The sequence below is a fragment of the Nestor notabilis genome, unplaced genomic scaffold (genome assembly GCF_000696875.1).
Source record: "Nestor notabilis isolate BGI_N333 unplaced genomic scaffold, ASM69687v1 scaffold12806, whole genome shotgun sequence".
Taxonomy (NCBI): domain Eukaryota; kingdom Metazoa; phylum Chordata; class Aves; order Psittaciformes; family Psittacidae; genus Nestor; species Nestor notabilis.
This window is the reverse complement of record NW_009932458.1, coordinates 4,086-17,615: the sequence shown is the minus strand read 5'-3', so window position 1 is coordinate 17,615 and position 13,530 is coordinate 4,086. Positions and strand designations below refer to the sequence as shown.

General features: G+C 56.4%; 1 protein-coding gene across 1 annotated transcript in view; it reads right to left on the bottom strand.

Annotated features, from left to right (window-relative positions):
• Positions 1-9,568, bottom strand: part of PTK2B (protein tyrosine kinase 2 beta) — a 13,509-nt gene extending 3,941 nt beyond the window's left edge. The window contains exons 1-22 of the mRNA XM_010016409.1: positions 9,362-9,568; positions 8,360-8,538; positions 8,165-8,252; positions 7,713-7,792; positions 7,464-7,526; positions 7,075-7,129; positions 6,074-6,214; positions 5,489-5,563; positions 5,294-5,395; positions 4,950-5,067; positions 4,727-4,766; positions 4,592-4,638; positions 4,261-4,314; positions 3,825-3,922; positions 3,649-3,733; positions 3,045-3,145; positions 2,824-2,939; positions 2,503-2,603; positions 2,204-2,293; positions 1,538-1,742; positions 922-1,030; positions 733-798 (exon numbers count right to left, since the gene is read on the bottom strand). Coding sequence (XP_010014711.1) covers positions 733-798; positions 922-1,030; positions 1,538-1,742; positions 2,204-2,293; positions 2,503-2,603; positions 2,824-2,939; positions 3,045-3,145; positions 3,649-3,733; positions 3,825-3,922; positions 4,261-4,314; positions 4,592-4,638; positions 4,727-4,766; positions 4,950-5,067; positions 5,294-5,395; positions 5,489-5,563; positions 6,074-6,214; positions 7,075-7,129; positions 7,464-7,526; positions 7,713-7,792; positions 8,165-8,252; positions 8,360-8,538; positions 9,362-9,568 — 2,220 coding nt within the window. The remainder of the gene's footprint in view (positions 1-732; positions 799-921; positions 1,031-1,537; positions 1,743-2,203; positions 2,294-2,502; positions 2,604-2,823; positions 2,940-3,044; positions 3,146-3,648; positions 3,734-3,824; positions 3,923-4,260; positions 4,315-4,591; positions 4,639-4,726; positions 4,767-4,949; positions 5,068-5,293; positions 5,396-5,488; positions 5,564-6,073; positions 6,215-7,074; positions 7,130-7,463; positions 7,527-7,712; positions 7,793-8,164; positions 8,253-8,359; positions 8,539-9,361) is intronic.
• Between the last annotated feature and the right edge of the window lie 3,962 nt (positions 9,569-13,530).

The following is a 13,530-nucleotide window of genomic DNA, read 5'->3' as shown; positions in this document are numbered from 1 at the left end:
GCCTTGACCACTGCCGGGGATGGGGCAGCCACAGCTTCTCTGGACAACCTGTGCCAGCACCTCAGCACCCTCACAGGGAAGAACTTCTTCCTGAGATCTCATCTCAATCTCCCCTCTGTCAGGTTAAAGCCATTCCCCCTTGTCCTGTCCCTACAGGCCCTTGTCAAAAGCCCCTCTTCAGATTTCTTGTGAGCCCCTTTAGGCACTGGAAGCTGCTCTAATAGTCTCCCTGAAGCCTTCTCTTCTCCAGGCAGAAGAAGCTCAGCTCTCTCAGCCTGTCTCCATAACAGAGGTGCTCCAACCTTGGAGCATCTTCATTGCCCTTCTCTGGACTCCCTCTTGAGGGCTTCACCCTAATGCTCCAGGGACCAGCAGTGGCCCTTGCAGAGGCCAGACTCAGCCCAGGTAACACTAGAGAGCAGCAAACCTCCTCTCTTCACAGCCCTATGTGCAAACAGGCCGATGCTAAGCCTGCAAACCCCCCTTCCCTGGGGTGAAAGCGTCTCTTTCAGTTTCAAGGGGTGGACAAAACAAGGGTCACGCAGGGCAGGGCTGAGCCCTGAGCAGTGCAGTGTCCTGCTGGCAAGGTGGCAGGAGGCACCTGGTGGTGGTGCAGAGTACCTTGGATCCCCCAAAGCCATGAGCCCCTGAGGCCTTGATATCCAGGCAGGGTTTTCTGGCATTAACCCCCTTGTCAAGTCCCAGCAGGATGCTTTGGCCATGACACCTTACCTGGAACTGCAACTTGGGAGCCAGGAGATTGCTCTGGGGTGGTGGCTTGTACCTGGGTCTGCTGGGCTGTGGGGAGCAGAGGAGGGAGAAATGCGTGGTGGGCGCGAGCCCAAGGAGGTCCCTCTTCTGCAGCACCCACCAGCAGTCAAGGCAGGGAGATGAACCTGCCTGCATGGGCTCTGCCCTCACCTTCGGAGGTGGCTCCTGGAAGGATGGTGGCTCCATGATTTTGGGAGGCCTGTGGCGGTTGTTCCTCTCCTGCTCCTTGGCCAGCTCCTTCTCCATCAAGTAAATGTCACTGCACAGAGCAAGATGAAGGGAGACAGAACCCAGAGGGTGCTTCGCCACATGTCCCATACCCCAGAGAATGGGGATGCTTGAGATGGATGGGCCATGGAAAACATGAGGGAGCAAGGAGGGATGGGAAGAGTGAAGGGAAAGGACTGGGAGGATGTAGCTTGGTCCTGGCCAGCCACACCAGCAACACTGGGAAAAGGCGGGGGAGGATGTGTCTGGGCCCGGCCCAGCCACACCAGCAACACTGGCTGGCCCCTATGGCATGTGGGGTCAGGACTCCCCTGCAAGTCCCCTCCCTGGGAAGCAAAGTGTTTCCATTTCAGGCCAGGCACCACGACCAGCCCCCAATGCAGGTGGGCTCAAATGTTCCCAAATAGTCCTTTGAGTTCAGGCTTGGCCAGAAAACTCCAGACTTAAAATCTTGCCCAGCTTCATTTACACCTTCACCCACTTGTCCACTTCCCCATCTAACCATGGCCCATCATCAGTTCCCTGCCTTCCTGCTCACCTCAAGCTGCAAACCAAATCTTTGAACTTGGGCCTTTCACTGGGGTCGTAGTCCCAGCAGCGTGTCATGAGTGTGTAGAGGACGGGTGGGCAGAGGTCGGGTTTGGGCAGGCGGTCGCCCCTCTCCAGCACCCCGATCACATCCTTGTTCTCCAGCCAGAAGAAGGGCTGCTTGCCATAGCTGAGGATCTCCCACATGCACACGGCTGTAGGAACAACATGAGCAACCTCAAATGATGCTGAAGCTACCAGCCAGGGCAGCAGCCCCTCGCTTGCACTTCTGGGGACCTGGTGACAGTGCCATGCTTTGTTGTGTGACTCAAGGTCATTTGGCTACTTGGCCATCCTGTTAGGGATGGACAGACGGACAGATACCAGAGGCTGAGGGATGGGCAGATAGGCAGCAGGATGGATATTTTCAGGGAGTAGAGTTTAACTCAGCCCCACAACGTTCTGAATTCACTGGGGGAGGAGGAAGCACCTAATGATGGTTGAGCTGGAGGAAGCTCTGCCCCAGGAGCCCTTTCTGCAAAGGCAAGGCTGGGATAACCCCCCAGATCCAGAGGAGGACTTGTCCCTGTGCAGTAAGACAATGTCACAGGAGGTGGATAAAGCCCAGGACCTCGCTCCATCCCTATCCCACTCCATCCCTGTCCCAGCCACAAACCAAACATCCAGACGTCGCTGGCTGTTGTGAAGCGTCGGAAGTTGATGGACTCGGGGGACATCCACTTGATGGGGAGGCGGGTGACAGATGCTGGAGGGAGAGACAAGAGGGTGACCATGCTCAGAGCAGGAGGGCAGGATAGGGAAGCCAGGTCTCACCATGGTCTCTGCCTCAGCCCCTTCCCACCACCCTGTCCTGCTGTTGCAGGGAGCTCCACTGATTTCTAAACTGTCTGGAGAAATCCCTGCTCTATCCTCACAGGGCTGGAACAAGCTCCAACTCCATCACACAGCTCTTACCTTTATAATACTCCTCGTCCTCAATGTACCTGGAGAGCCCGAAGTCTCCCAGCTTCACACATTCTGGGGAGGCCACCAGGACGTTCCTCACGGCAATATCCCTGCAAGGAGAGAGACCCTTGGCTGGGGAGAAGGGATGGAGAAGGAGAGCTCACACCTGGACAATCAGCTCACCTGGCTGCAAAAAGAGTCTGCAACAAAGGATGCTGCCAGCCTCAGCCTCTGCCTGCTCCTGCTCCCCACCTGCCTGTCCCCACATGGCCCCTGCCTTTCCCTGCCTATGCCAGTATCTGTCCCAGCTCCTTTTCCCTCCTGCCTTACCTGTGCACGCAGTTAATGGCCTCCAGGTAGGCCAGAGCTTTGCTGATCTGCAACGCGTAGAGGATGAGCACGGGCACGGCGAGGCAGTGCTTGTTCTGCTCCAGGTATTGCCCCAGCTGCAATGGGACAAGCACGGGGCTCAGGGACTGAGCAGGGGCAGGAAGGGTGGCAGGGGGACAGGATGGTTTTCCAGCAGCAGAGCAGAGCAGAGCCCTGCTCACCTCTCCATAGGGATAGAGCTCCATGATGATCCAGGTGGGCTCTTCTTCCGCGATGCCAATGAGCTTCACGATATGGGGATGGTCCAGCTTCTTCATCAGCACTGTGGAGAGACCACACCAGACACCCTGCAATGGAGGGACTCCCCTCTTCAGAAGCCCCAAAATCTGTCCTGGTGTGAAGGGGCAGGTCTCTGCCATGAACCTGGAGACAGAGCAGGAGGAAGTCCCAGCTATAGCCTAGTACATCCCCAAAGGGGTTGGGGCTCCTGGTTCCCAGCTCCCTAAGGATCTCCATCCAGGTAATGGATGCATCCAACTTTTCTCCCTGTCCCTGTAGCCATCCCTCCCATAAACCAGCTATTTTGGATAACAGCCCTGTCACAGGGGCTAGGGCATGGGCCACATCTCTTCTGCCCTGTGCTGCATTGCATCCCCAAGCAGGGACCAGGAGACGCCAGGGCAGGGTTCTGCCATCCTGTCTCTAACACCCCACCACTGCAGTGCTGCAAACATCACATTGGTCCTCTGCCCTGCTGTGTGAGCCCTGGTGGGGATCTGAGCAGGCTCTGTTCCCCACAGAGGGTGGCAGGATGCCTCAACGTACCCGCTTCACTCAGGAACTTGTCCTTGTTCTCCGGGCTGCAGTCCTTCTTGCAGGTCTTCACAGCCACATTGACCCGTTCCCCTTTCTGCAAGGAGAAGGAGGGGTAAGGGCTCCATTACCCCATTCCCCCGGCCATGGAGGGGGCAAGCAGGGCAGGGAGAGAGTAGGACACTCACTGGGGTGGTGTAGATCCCCTCATAGACCTCTCCAAAGAAGCCTTCTCCAAGGATTCTGCCCAATGTGACATCTTCCCGGGAGATCCCGTAGTGCTGGACTTCACGGACAGGGGAACAGGGCAGAAGTGGCAGTACCAGCATGCAGGAAGCTGCTTGTACCCTTGCCCATTCCACCCTCATGCTAAGTAGGAGATGATGGTGATCCCTGGGTACCAATCCTCCCATCACCCCTCAGCAAGGACCCACAGGTCCTGCCCCATGGCACATGGGGGGATCCCAGCTCCTTCAGCCCCTCATGGTGGTAGGGTGGGCAGTGCAGGCAAAGACAGGCAGTGCAGGCGGGGATGGGCTGGGAGGTTAGGGTGGGCAGGAGGAGGTGAAAGGGCTTGGATGAGATGGTGATGGGCAAAAGGGTACCCAGGGGGTTGGCACCTACCTCCAGACCTCGGTCTTGAGGACTCATCAGGGATTTCACAATAAATATCAGAGTCTGGGGCAAGAAGGAGGTTGCAGGCAGGGATTCAGGCAGCTCACCGGGCAGAGGGGTTCTTGCATCCCAAAGGGGTCCAACCACCTCACAGAGACCATGGCTTTTGGGATGACAGCCTGTCCCTCCCCTGGGATGCTCAGCTGCATCTCGACCCCCAGGCGAAGGGCTGGGGGTGTCCATCTCCACCAGACCCCCAAATCCCTGCACACCATTGTCCCACAGTCCTGCCTGCATCCCTTGGGCTGGTGGGAAGGGAGGAGAAGAGCCGAAAACTCACCCACGCTCATGCTGTCTGACAGTGTGGACTGCCTCTCCTCCAGGTGCCTGTGGGGCGGAAGGAGGTTGGGATGAGGGAGCAGGATGGGGAGCAGGACAAGATCCAAGCCCCACTCCCAGGCCAGGCGGTACTCACGGGGCTGGGATCTGTGGCAGGCTGATCCTCTTCTCCCGTTCTGTGGAGAAGACAACAGACAGTCACCTCCCAGCCACCCTCATCACAGCCTGGTGGGTGCTGGACGCCCCTGTAATGCCTCAACCACACATGCAGTGAGTTTGGTGGGTCTCGGCTGGTTGATGCTGTGGCCATGGAGAGAGTGGATGGGGGACAAAGGGTCGGTGTCCCCCAGGGTGCTCACCTCTCCTGGGGAAGATGATGAGGGAGGTTTCCAAGTCCCCTTGCAGCCGGCAGTAGCCATCGATGAGATCAGCCATGTTCTCTGCTTCAGCCAGAGAAGCTGTCTTGATAGCCAGGGACTAGGGAAGATGGTAGGGAAGGGGGACAGGTAAGCCCAGAGCTGGGGCAGGGGGATGCTGGGGTGGGGGAGAGTCTCTCTTCGGCCGAGGTTGGTGGCAGGACTCCTCTCAGTGGAAATGAAGCCATCCACCAAGTCCTGCCTGGTCCACAGGGATGTGATGCCACTCCATGGCACCAGGGCGTCCCCCATCCCAGCACCCTGGGCACCCCCCAATGCCTCCTCACCTGGGGGGTGCCACTGAGCCCCAGCTGCAGCACAGCCCGGCCCTCTTCCACACTGGAGCACTTGATGGACTTGATGTGCTTGAATTCGGCCAAGCACGTGGGCTGGGGAGAGGGACAGAGCCCCAGTGTTGACTTCAATCCAGTTTAAGAGCAGCCAACCCCACTCCCCAGACAGCACACAATGCATGCCCGTACCTTAGCCTCCTTGCTCGTCATCTGACGGATGCCCTTGGGCCCAATGACCAGGTCCACTGTGATGTTCCACCCTTGCTGGGGGTAGAAACAGAGGGAGGATGCAGATCTGGGTGGGAAGATACCAAAAGCCAGTTTCCCCCTAAACCTTTCTCAATGTGTGAGACACCTTGGGAAAAAAACACCATCCCAGAGGGACTTAGAGAGAGGATGGTTTGGAAAGGGGATGGTGGATGGTACAAGGCAAGGAGCCCAGTGCAGGTATTCTTCCTCCTCTTGGTCCCAAAGGGGTTCCCAGTGCTCCTGAGTTGCCACCTGCTCACCCCAAAGTAAACTTCAGGCACAGTCTTGGATCCCTGCATGTGGAAGGTCCCCAGAGCTCCCACCGCATCCCCCGCCCCTCTCAGCTCAAAGCATCCTTCAAAGGAAGTCTCCAGAGCCTCCCTATGCTCTGAGTTGGGGATGCCCAAGTCCCCATGCGAGTGTGGGGACCACAGCAGGGAGCAGCCCACAGCAGGGTATCTTTGTCTCCCCACCCCATTTCATTCAATCCCATTCCATTGATCCCATCCCTTCTGGCAGACTCACAATGAGCTCGCAGCGGTAGCTCTCCTGGTCAATGTTGGCGAAGCTGGCGAGGGTGTGGAGGAACTTGAGGATGCATTCCTCCTCCCGCAGCAGTGCGTACTGCTGGAAGGTCTGCTGGATCATCTTCCGGAACTGCTTGGGCTGCGGGCACAGTGGCCACTGGGAACACCGGGCACAGGCCGGGCACGCAGTGGGGATGTGGGGTGCAGAGGGTGCACATGGACACATGCACACACGCATGCACGCAGTCATATGCACACATGCATTTACCTGCAGATGTGAACCTGCATCCATGCACATCCACACGTGTGTGCAGGCCAGCCTGCCTCCATGTGTGTATGCTCCCTTACATGTACAGTGTGGGCAGATGAGCACATGCACATGTGTGTGTAAACATGGCCACATGTGTGCACGCGTACATACACATGCATATGTGTGTACAGGTGCACCATCACATGTGAGCACATGTGCCTGCATGCATGCAGAAGTATACATACACATGCACGCACATGCACCTTCACATGTGAGCAGACATGCCTAAAGAGGTGCACACATGGTGCACTCCTACACACAGTGCACAGTGCCTATACAGTGCACCTGTACAAATGCACTCCTATACACAGGAGCACACATGTCCCTGTGTGTGAATGCACAAGCAGATACATGCAAGTGCACAGATGTGTGCAAAGCTGCAGGAGTATGGGCAGACACACTCATATGCGTGCAATCCCACCCATGCAGGCTGATGTCCACACCTGGCTCCACATGTGCATGTATACACACATGCACATATATACACACATGCACATGGGTGCATGCAGATACACTGTCACATATGCGAGTACAACTGCATGTGTGCACAAGTGCGGGCAGATGCACACACATGTGCAAATCTGTGTGTGCACTTTGAAGTATGCACGAGCATCCCCAGCCAGCTCTGTGCATGCTCACCCACCCTGCAGCCATGCACCAGCCTGTATGTACCCACCCATTGTCCTCACCTTCAGGTTCTCCTGCATCTGTTTGGGGAAGAAGAGGTCCAGACCCACTTCCTTCCTGGGGAGCAGAAACCCATGCACATTAACAGCCCTGTGGGACCCCTGCTCCAAGTCTGCAGAGCACTGGGGGGGGATGCACCAAGGAAAGTGGGTGCTGAGGGGCAATGGGGTGCTCTCAGGGAGAAATCACCCCCATAGACCAGGGTGAAAGGTTCCCATCTCCCCTTCTGTGCACAGGGCAGATGGCTGTGGGAGGATGAGGAGATGCATGAGGGTGAGGAGCTGCAGGAGGGCGATGAAAGCCATCTGCAGATCCTCATCCCCTCAGGATAGGGTAGGGGATTTAGGGATAAGGGGGTTTCTGCTCAGCAGGACAAGCTGTGCCTACTCACTCCAGGAACTCGAAGTTGGATTTCTTATCCAGAGCATTCTGAGGCATGTCCTTATAAAATCTCCTGTGAGAAGGGAGGGACATCAGAGACCCACCTTGTGCTCACATCCCTCTGCCACATCCCCACATCATGGCAAAGAGAGATCTGGAAACTCCCTCTTCTCCTGCAAAACCCTCCACAGCCCTACTCCTGTGTCCTCCCCAGCCCTCCCACTGCAGGAGACAGTCCAGGACACACTAAGGTACGTACCTGAGCTCGAGGCAGCCCAGCTGCAGGGCCATGCCTTCGCTCACCTTGCTGGCGTAATTCTGCATGTACTCGCTCCGGAGCTGCCGAGGAGATGAGGGAGTCAGGAAGTGGAGGGGATGCTTCCAAAGGATGCTGGTAGCTATACTGGCAGGGGAGGCTCCCAAGGGATGACCACAGGGTCCATGCCCTCCTGCATCCCGCACTGGGATGCAGCAGGGACAGGAATGGGGTGAAGGGACTGGAACTGTCCATGAGATGCACAGATCTAACAAGTGGGATGGGACCACAGAGGGTGGGTGAAGGTAAATGGGCTACAAGGTCTTGAGACTCTTGGGAATTGTTTTTTTTGGGTTGGAGAGGAGGAAACACCCTCCTGGAGGTGGTGGGTGGGTCAGGGGGGGCTGAAGAGAAGACCTGGTTGGGGCTAGGAGACCCCCAGGGCCACCCCTGACCTGCTGGTAGAAGTAGAGCAAGGTGGTCCTGTCCTCTTTGAAGCACTCTATGAAATCCTCTGGCAGGTAGCGGATTTGGAGATCGTACCTGGCAACAGGAGAGCCCCCTGATGAGGACCATGCTGGAGGAGCTTTGCCTCTAAGGGGGCTCAGGTTTGGGGCCATGGAGAGGGACACCACCACCACGGGTCCTACCTCCACTCAGCCTCCAGGTGCAGGCACTCGTACTTCTCCTGCACCTCGCCCACTGTGAGGTCTGGGTGTAGCCAGTGGATCTCGTCCGACTTCACGTGCTTCAGCCGCAGCCCGTAGCACTCAGTCAGCTTGATGTCAGGCCCGATGCGGCCGCTCACCAGGATGGACCTGATCACCTCCTGGGGTGGAAAGGAGCAGGGCTGAGACTAAAACATCCCTCACCAGGCTTCGGAGGAGCTTTGGATAGCAGGAAAACAAGGAGGAAACACAGCACCACTGCAACAGAAATGTCCCTGGAGTGAAAACACAGCCCTGGGGCACAGCCACCTGCCCCAGCAGTCTCCGTGTGAAGCCTTCAAAGATGCCTCCTGCTTGATCTGCAAGATTCCACAGCCTGAATATAGAATCACAGAATGGTTTGGGTTGGAAGGGATCTTAAAGCTCATCTAGTACCAAGCCCCTGCCACTGGCCGGGATATCTTCCACTAGAGCAGGTTGCATCTCCCTTGGTGGACATCATCCCAGCAGCATCCAAGCACAGAGCCAACACTGGTCCCCACTGCCCACGCATCTTCCCCCAGCTGGGATGCCACAGGGTTCCAGGTACGAAGGGAGAGGAGCACATTTCCAGCCCAATGCCACCATGTCCGTGACGGAAAGGCACCAATATCACCTTCACTGTCCTCCCATCCCCATGTCTGCACAAGCAAAGGGCAGATGTTGGGTGCATAAGTCCCACTGGGGTGGGCAGAAGGACCTGGGCCCTGGCTCGCAGAAGAGCAAGAGGTGCTGCTGGCCGCAGAGCTGGGTGCTTTGGACTCCCCATGGCTGCCAGAGATGGCCAAATTTTCCCTTTGTCCTCCAGGTTTTGGTGCTTGTCAGACACAGGACTTAGGGGGCCACCAATGCCATGGGAAAGGGTTTGGAAGTGAGCTAGCTCTGATGCTGGGTGGAGAAAACAGCCCCCCATTCCCTGCCCCATCCAACCCCCTGCCCACGTACCCGGATCTCCGTTGTCACAGGGCACTTCACCAGCTTGAAGTTCTTGCCCATGTTGAAGCTGTTGCTATAGAAGCAGACCTTGAGGATGCGCATCTCCTCCTTGTCCATCTCCAGTGTCCCCATGCCTAGGGTGGCCTCCAGCGTCCCAGCCAGGCTGCGGGAGGAGCTGCTCCGTGGGCGACCCAGCGCCTCGGGGATGGTGGACATCCTCAGCACGCCTGGGGTGCTAGGAGCTGAGCATCCCTTCCCTGCGGGAGAGACCGTGGAGAGTCACCCGTGGGGTGGGGAAAGGGAAGGTGGGATGGGGACAGCAGGGACACCCCAGGGAGGGTAGGGAAGGAAAGTAACGGAGAGATGGAGATGGATAGAGACAGACAGAGAACGTAAAGAACAAGAGAGCATGACAAAGGGTATCCTTTCCACTGCGCCCCCCCGGCCACGCATGGCCACTACCACCACCAGGACCCCAAGGCCACATCCTCTGAGCCAAACCTTGTGTCCTTGTCACCTCCAGAGCAACAGAGGTGTCCCCATCACCTCTGGAGCAGCACCTCTGTGTCCCCAGCACCTCCACAGCTGTACCTCTGTTCCCCTGTCATCTCCAAAGCAGCACCTATGTGACCCCAGCACCTCCAGAGAAACACCTCGGTGTCCTTGACACCTCTAGAGCAATTCCTCTGTGTCCCCATCATCTCTAGAGCAGTATCTCTTTCTCCTCATCACCTCTAGAGCAACACTTCTGTCCCCTCATCACTCACCATTGTCTCCCCCACACACGAAACCTGGATGAAGGTTTTGGGCTGCAGCTTCCCAGCACAGGTAACTGCAGCTGCAGTTCAAAAATGTGACCTCCCAACCAAGCTGAATTTAGCAGAGAGCTTTGGAAAAAAACAGTAAAAATCACAACGGGCCAAGCAAGATAGTTCCCTTCTCCCCTGCAAGGATGATACTGATTTGTATTGATTTGCTTTTTTATTTTTAGAGGGATAAACCCTCTAAACCGTCAAAAATGTCATCTGAGCTAGAAGAGAAGAGGCTTGAGTTCTCCCTCTGCTGAGAATAATAATTAATGTGTTATGTGGGTCTTGGAAGATCCAAATGGATCCAAAACTTTCCTCTTCATGTGGCTTTTGGGTTGCAAGCTGGGAGGGCTGGCATGAAGGAGGGTTTGCTCTGGGTTGCTTTCTCCACCTCTCTGGACATGCACCTGGCTGAGGCCAGGAAAACTCAGCTCACATAACCCCCAAAGAGGAAAGGTATTTGTCTCACCAGCTTCCCAGGAATGCACAGGGTACTGCAGAGTGAACACCAGGCAGTGCAAACAGATGGATGGGACAAATCCAGGTTTGCAAAGAGCTGCTCCAAAGTGCTCTTTTTGGGGCATGAAATTAAAAAGAAAGGTGGAAGTTCACCCGTTAGGGTTGTTCTCAGCTGGAGCCCCACCTGAGCTCAGGCTTTGAGTTACTGATTAAACGGCTGAGAAGTTGTTTACAAACTGGAGCGTTGCAGCTCTCTGGTGTGTCATGCCAGGTCTGCAACACGGAAATGTCTCAGCATGGTCCTGGGATTCCTGGCAGGCCTGGAAGGAGTTTAAAGCCATTTCCCCTTGTCCTGTCCCTACAGGCCCTTGTCTAAAGCCCCCCTCCAGGTTTCTTATCAGCCCCTTTAGGCACTGGAAGCTGCTCTAAGGTCTCTGTGGAGCCTTCTCTTCTCCAGGCTGAACAAGCCCAGCTCTCTCAGCCTGACTCCACAGCAGAGGTGCTCCAGCCCTCGGAGCATCTTCATGGCCTCCTCTGGACTTGCTACAACAGCTCCACATCCTTCTTATGTTGTTGCCCCAGAGCTGGACACAGGACTGCAGGGAGGGGTCTCACCAGAGTGGAATAAAGGGGGAGAATCCCCTCCCTCAACCTGCTGGTTGATCAGAGCATCCTTCACCTCACATAGGGCAATGCACCCCAGCCTCAATGCCAGCTGCCTTGGCACTTGACCTCTGCAAAACCAAGTGATGACAGGGGAGTTGGCAAGAAAAACACACAGCAAGGAGCTCGTAGTAGGAAGAAGGCTGGCCACTAAGGTTTTCTCTCTCCGTTCCCCCATTTCCCCTTCCTTATTAGATTTGCACCATCATTTGCACAGTGCTTAGAGGCAGCTGCACTGTAATTACAGCCCGGCATGATCCTGCGCACTCACGGGATGCTGTGTGCTTTTTAAAGTGAGCTTCAGCTTTTTAAAGCATCTCTCCTGAGTCACTGGCCTAAAAATAAGCGTGGCGTAGCCACGGCACTTTCAGGTCTGTACAAAGGGGTTTGCTGATAGCAGTGCAACATGTGGATGCTGCAGACTTTGTTTTCCAGGTTTCTCCGAGGGAACAAGGAATGAAGCTTCGCATCTCCATGGCTGCGATGGAGCATCACTACGACAGCAATGGGATACTGGGATGTTAACGCTGGACCTGAGCAAAGCTCAGGCTAGCAGTGAGCCCAGCCACACTGATGATCACATGTAAGTGAGTTCATACACATTTCACACTGGGTTTGGGGGTTTGTTTCACAGCAGTGTCTCGGGCTGCACAGGGAGGACCATGCAGCAACCCACATCCTTTGCAAGAACACCTTGATGGTCAGCTCCCTGCAAGTGATGCTCTTTTTAGCCAGGACCATTCCTCATGCAGGCTGCAAGGGCTGGCTGAAGCAGGGACAACCAGAGCACCCCTCTCTCCCCATCCTGTCTCCAGCCATGCCGGTGAAGATGAGGCCATCCCTGCAAGCGATATCATGGATGCTCCATCCCTCAGTGATGCCAGCCCACAGACTACATCCACATTGCAGCTGCCCAGCATTGCAGTGTGCTAGACAAGTGTTTCCAGTTCAACCAGGCTCAATCAGCAACACGATCAAGCAAAACCAGCAGCTCCCCCATCCCAGCCCAGCAGCAAGCACCGAAACACTTCACTTTAGGCTTTTCTGCAGCTCTCGCTGCTCTGCAGAAGAGGCCAGTACCCAAAGAGCTTCTCCTCCTGGAAACATCCAAAATAAAGGTATTTCTGCTAAATAGCTAAAAAATGAACCCTGTGCCCTCTGGGTTTCAGAGGGGCCCTTCTGGGGGGTGGCAGGGTGGAATGATTGCCCAAGCCAGCCCTGAGAAGGGGGACCCCGGCTCTCAGCTGAGGAGGGGCAATGGCTGGCTTCAGAAGTGTGCTGGTATTTCTCAGGGCACACGGACCGAAAGTATTTTGCTTTGTCTCTTTTTCCCCACTTTCTGCTTTCTTTCTCCAGCCCCATTCCCACAACAAATCCCCTCACACTCTCGGTGAGCCCAAAGGGCTGGGACAAGGCATGGATGTCTCCTGTGTGTCCCTACCCCAATAAGTGATGCTGCTGGGGAGTGGGATGCTGGGAGCATCCCGCAGGGAGCATCCCTAACCATCACAGACAGAGATAGACAGGGCTGGCAGCAGCTGGCATGAGCAAGGGCATATCCTGCATCTCAGTGTCCCCTCAAGCCCAGCATGGACATGAGGGATGCCTCCATCCCTCAGCCAAGCACCCCACAGCCTCATAGGCTCTCCATGGGCCACAATGCCCATCCACAGTAAAGCCAGGCAGGCAGTGCCTGTATCCTGCCTGTTCCCTGCCTTCGCTGTGGCTCTGCAATGCCCAGGAGCACATCCTTGTGACCATTTGGCTGGAGGGGACGTGTCCCATATGGACGTGACCATACTCTGCCTCTCAGCTTTGGGGCTGGAGAAGAGACCGTGGCCACAACCCGAGCCCCTTGTGCCTTAACCCTCTGCCCACTCACCTCCCCTTTGGCATGGGGATGCTTCCCACGGGCCCCTGGCTCTGTCCCCAGCGGGCACAGTCCTGTCGGATGCATGGCGCAGCCCCAGCCAGGCACGTGGGGATGGAGGAGGCCATGAAATGAAACTGAGAGCTTGCACTGCTGCCACCGCCACCAACATCCCCTTCTGCAGCCTCTGCGTCCCCCCCAGCACCCTCCATTGTGGGTGACACCCCGAAAGGTCCCAGTGGCCGCTCAGAGCCACCTCCCATCCCACGCTCCAGCACAGCCCCGGACCAGGAAGTTTTTCCGGTCGCTCCCATGCCCTTGGAAAAGTTTGGTGCCGCGGGTGCTGCTTCCTCGGGCCCTGCCCAGACACATACCTG